This window comes from Gavialis gangeticus, unplaced genomic scaffold, assembly GCF_001723915.1.
Source record: "Gavialis gangeticus isolate Ggan-Ray unplaced genomic scaffold, GavGan_comp1, whole genome shotgun sequence".
NCBI lineage: Eukaryota > Metazoa > Chordata > Crocodylia > Gavialidae > Gavialis > Gavialis gangeticus.
The window spans coordinates 164475335-164481089 of record NW_017729022.1 but is presented as its reverse complement, the minus strand read 5'-3'; the positions used below and the strand labels follow the sequence as shown (position 1 = coordinate 164481089).

The 5755-nt window shown below is 42.3% G+C and overlaps 1 protein-coding gene across 1 annotated transcript in view; it reads right to left on the bottom strand.

The window, feature by feature from the left end:
• Positions 1 to 5755, bottom strand: part of KCNK2 (potassium two pore domain channel subfamily K member 2) — a 197974-nt gene that overhangs the window by 73564 nt on the left and 118655 nt on the right. The window contains exon 5 of the mRNA XM_019516453.1: positions 4065 to 4251. Coding sequence (XP_019371998.1) covers positions 4065 to 4251 — 187 coding nt within the window. The remainder of the gene's footprint in view (positions 1 to 4064; positions 4252 to 5755) is intronic.

Genomic DNA, 5755 nt, shown 5'->3' with positions numbered 1-5755 from the left:
CTCAAACCCCTGCTCAAAGCAGGACCATACCCAAATATATCATCCCAGCAAAGACTTTGTCTATCCAGGTCTTAATGTTTATGTAAGTCTTTGTGATACATAATACATATGTCCAGGGCTGTCCCTGGGGGGGGGGGGGGTGAATTGGGGCAATCGCCCCAGACCCCATGCTTTGGGGGGCCCCGCAGAGCCAGATGTAGCAGCATGGTGACTCCCTGCTGCCACCAGCTTCACATCTGGCTGCTCAGCACCCCCCCTCCCTCCACCACCTCTGAATTCACCACCAGCTTCCTTGCATCCAGGGGTGGGGCCCTGCACAGGCTGATTTGCCCTGGGCCCTGCACCCTGCTTGGGTTGTCTCTGCATATGTCTATGTCTGTATTACTGTTGTATGTCTCACAGTTTACTTGCTACTCCCTTTTTTTCCATATTTCTTTTGTTTTCTTCCTTCGGCTCACTTTTTGGGAATGGACAGGTTCTCAGATAAAATTCTGATTCTGTGGTTCTGATCACAAGGTTCATCTTCTTCCTTGCTGCCCTTGAATGCATGAAGAAGCAGGAATGAAAAGTCGATTTCAAAGAGTACAGGGTCCAAGACACACCTCTGTTATTGATGTTAAAGGCATTTAATCCATGTCATGAGTTTTGCTTGTCAGCAGTTTGAGGTGCAGTTTCCCAGAAACCCCTGAACCTATCACCTTGAAACCTGGAACATGTCATACTGGCAGTAGAAGCAACCATCCCTGCAAGTTTCATTCAAATTAGCCTTAAGGCAACAAAGTTACAGATATTTTATTGATTCCCCATTATACTCTATGGCCGAATCTCTGAATCACCTCCTAATCTTCCGAAGAAATTCTGCCAAATCAAATCGGAAAAACGATTCGGATCTCCAAATCGAATCTCTGGCATCCAAATTGGCTGAATCTGAATTGAATAGTTCCCTATTCGCACAGGTTAGATAGATACTAATAAAATAGTAGATCTCTTCAGGTTGTTATATATCATATATATATATATATGTATATATATATATATTAGTGGTGTTTCATTTGAATTATGGAAAAATGTGGATTTGGGGTTACTATTTTCTATCTGAAAATTGGGGATTTTTTTTTTAATCAGAGAAAATTAGGATGCCTGATCATCAAAGTGTCACCAAAAAATCTTGGGCACACCTAGCCTCCTTTTGCATTTCTCTTCAATTTATCTTCAATTTTCCAGGTTGTGGTGTTAGGAGATTTCTTGTAGATGATTAGCACTGTCCTTTTCCTCTCAACCAGTGGTAGAAGCGTTTCAGAGTGCTCTTCAAACCAGCCTGCATTTTTCTTGCTAACTGCTGTGACAGCAGCATTGTACATGTTAGTCCTTAAGCTTTCTCAAGCATCAGTGACTGAGTTATTATGTAAACTTGCTTTCACAGTTTTTTCACTGAATAGTTTGCATCTTTCTATGTCTTTAGCTTGCAGATGTCAGTCTGAGGACAACTGGTAGTTTTGCAACAGTGGATCTTTTTGTCATTGATTCTGACTTTGCAGGAGATTAAGACATAGTGTCACAGTCAACACTGTAATAAGATCTCATGTGCAGGATTTCTTTCAGGTAGTTATACTTTGTCAGTACTAGATTTAATTGGTGCCAGTGCCCTGAACTTGGATTCTTCCACAATGTCTTTTTATGATTGACCCAGTGAAGTAGGTGTTGGTAATAGATAAGTTTTGACTTGCACAGAGTTTTAACATCTCAATTGACATTTTCATTTATATTACCAATTCCATGTTTGCCTGGAATAGCAGACCAATTTTCAAAACTACATTCAACTCTTGCATTGAGTTACCAAGTATTATAATGGTCTTCTTCCTGTGAGTTTTCTCAATTTCTCCAGGCTGTTGGTAGAAAACATTCTTGTCTTCATCACTAACTTAAAGGGCAAGTGCATAGATACTAAACACCATGATAAAGCCATCCAGCATGTGCACGCTAAGCATCATGAGTTGAACAGATATAGCAATGGGACTTTCACAGGAAGAAGGTAAAAAAATGGTTAGGGGGTTGGGGAACATGATTTATGAGGAGAGGCTGAGGGAGAGGCTTATTTAGTTTGGAAAAGAGAAGACTGAGGACATATTTAATTGCAGCTTTCAACTATGTGAAGTGTGGTTCCAAAGAGGATGGAGTTAGACTGTTGTCAGTGGTGGCAGCTGACAGAACAAGAAGCAGTGGTTTCAAGGGCTAGGTAGGGACAGACATTACATATAAACTGGTTTAAGTGATCAGAAACTGGTTTAAAACTGTAACAGAACAGATGTTAAGTGCACATAAACCAGTTTGAAAATGGGTGAAATTGGTTTGAGATAAACCTGGTGGAATATAGCATCAGACTTAACTAATTTGAGTCAAACCAGTTTATGCAATGTCTGTCCCAGACCCTTTGCTGGTTTAAGCTAAACCAGAATCTGCCAGCATCCTGGCATGCTCTCTTAGCTGGGCAGGGCTCTCTGCCCCGCAGCAGGGCTGGCCCCCTCCCCTTTTCTCCCTGGCTGCAGCTCCAGCAGACTGCAGGCTGCTCCCCCCACCCCCCGCGCTCTCTCACCACTCCCTGCTAAGCAGGAATCCCCCCCTCCTCTCTACCTTGCTGAGAGGTGTCTATGCATTAGCTAGCAGACCACATGCTGCCTACATTCTGTGGCAGACAGGACAAAGGGAGAATCAACAGGTAGCTGGTAATGTCCCTCTGTTGTTTTTTTAATGGGCTGATAAACACTGAATTAGGAGTGGTAAACATTGTATTATCAATTCCCTGCTAGGCTGGTCAGAAGGGAGGGAACCCCTCCCTAACCAGAGCATCCTGCCAGAGCCTGGCCATGCCCCCCTCAGCAAAGCAGTGCGCAAGACTCTAGCACCCCCTCCCCCACCCTGCTTCTAGCCTGAGCCACTGCAGGCACATGTCTGCATGCCTGGGATGTCTGTGCATTTACAAAGTGATTTAGCCTAGACAGGTTGAACTAACCTGCAAAGATTGAATCAATTCAGGCTCATGCTTTTTTAATGTCTGTCCCTAGCTAAGTTGCAGCAAGGGAAGTTTACATTAGATATTATGAAAAACTCTCTCATGAGGAGGGTAGTAAAGCACTGGAACAGGGTACCCAGAGAGAATGGAGGAATCTTCATCCTTGGAAGGTTTTAAGGCTGACAGATCAAATACGCAAAAAGTAAGATTGCAACCGTAATCTGTCCCCCTTGTATGTATGTGACAGGGGGCAACCTCCAAGGCCCAGTTACAGTGCTAGCCCACCCACCTGACTTTGGGCACACTGCCCACCTTACTCACCTGCCATGCCTTTTTGTCAAATAATTAGGATGTTATTTAGATGGGAGGTTGCCCTTTTTGCGCCTTGATATCAAAGGGTGGTATTCACCTGACTCCGACCTCCCCTTTATCATGACCCATGGCTCACAGATGTTTTCTGTGAGTTGTGCCTTAAGTGGTGAGCACCCCGCTGGCACTCTGCCACACACCTTCCCCCTTAAAATGGCTACTCAGGGGTGTCTTCTGGCTGCCCTCCTTGCAGGCACTTCTCCAGCCTGATGCAGCCCGCACTAAGTGGGAAGCACCCCAATTGTGCTCCACCATGGTATGTAATATGATAGTCTTTCATTATACAAGCAGTCTATTTTTTCCACAGGACCCCAGCCTGAGTTCACAAGATAAATAGTACCTATTGATTGAATCACATCTGTCCAGAGTTTTAGTTGCAAGGAAATTCTTTTATAGTTCCTGCAGCCTCCACAGGAATAAGTTATTTATGATACATAAATTAAGACCATTCTTTTCTTGTAAATAATTATAATTTTAACACTGCCTACCTATGCCTTGTATACCTGTCAAGCAGAACTTCAGATAGCTTCAAACTCTTTGCTAAAATCTTGCCTTTGTATTATTTACCTATTACCTACAAACTGATCAGGTTATAAACAAGAGTGTTATTATTTATCATTATTGAAAATTCCATATAACATTTTATGGATTCAGGGTGAGTTACAATATTATGACAAAAACTTACCTGCAACATAGTCACCAAATCCAATGGTAGTTAAAGTGATGACTACAAAATAAATTGCATCTAGTGTGTCCCAGTCTTCTATGTGCTTGAATATAACCGCAGGAAGAGCAACGAACAGTACGCAGCCAAACAATATAAATATTATTGTTGATATGATGCGAATCTTTGTCTGACTCACATTCCATTTCTATGAAAGAAAGCAAGGTGGGAGGGGAAAGAAAGAATATCTACTGTTAATCAAGTTGTGTCATTGTACTTAGGAATCTATAACCTGCAGTGATATCCTAGGAGATAGAATATTGTCATTCTGAGTCTTCCAGGGAAACAGCTTTTCAAACCAAATGTCAATATTCTGTGAAACATTTGCAAACAATCAATGTTGAACAATGTTGAACTGTAAGTACTATATGATTTTCTTTCAGTCTCAATGGATGGCATTTATTACACTCCCTGACATTAATTGATAAGCAAATTAATCAAACAAAAGTTTGACAGGCTGGATTAAAAATTTTAATGGCCCTCAGTCACCCTTTAATTTTGTGGCTGCTATTTTCTCTTGCAATTAAATGTATCTATTACCTTTGTGCTTGTTAACAACTGTGAATAAAAATTATGCATTTTACCCATCTGATTACACCCACAAACCAGGTATTTAGCTAAAGACAATAGAATTTTTAAAGCTTACTTTGTGTACAGTCAATGAAATCAGCAAAGTGCTTAACAAGTTAATGGTGGTCCTATTCTTATATTTTTCCCCTGTCATTTGAAAGACAGGCACAGGCTGGATAATATTAATATAAAATTCCCTATGCCAGTATAGCCACATTTCCCAGTCTCTTTTGAAAAACTAAATCTAAGAATGAGAGAATTATTTAGAATCCATTCTTTGAAGTTAAGATTGTCAAACAGACTGCCAAGAAGGGAACAAACTGGTGCTACTTAGACTGGGGTTTTCATCAGATAGATTAGGGCAATTATTTTGGGTGGAGGACCGCTTAACAAGCTGCTGAGGGCCACAAAGGTAGCTCTTCCCCTTGACAACTGCCCCAACCCCTGGTCGCCAACTTGGGACCGGAAGTCCTGCCCCTTACCCCGACCATTGCTGCCAGAAGTCCCTCCCCTTGCTCCAAGAAGTATTCCTTTTGGGAATGGGGTTTGCCATCTTGAAACCAGAAAAAAAAATTATATACTAAAAATCAAACACTGACAATAACATATCATTTTATTTTTAAACCTATTTTGTCCTGATTTGTGTGTGATTGTGTGGTGTTTATAGAGGGGATTGCATAATAGCTCAAAATGAAGTCTTATTCTTCTATATTGTGAGGGAGTGTGGGGGGATATGCAGTTTGTGGGGGGCTGTGTGCATGTGTGTGTGTATGTGTATGTAGGGTGTGGGGGTATGTGTGGATGTGGTTGAATAGGTATGGGAGGTTGTGCAGGGGAGGCCTGTGGATCATTGGCACATTTGGGAAACACACACACACACACACACACACACACACACACACACACACACACACACACAGAGTCCCTGCCTCTACACACATGCATGCGTGAATAGGGAGGGACATGTGCACATGCACACGTGAGCAGAGAGGGATGCGCGCACACGCTGTCCCTCCCTGCACTCTCACATGCACGCACACACACACACATGCTCTGTCTCTCACTACACACACACACACACA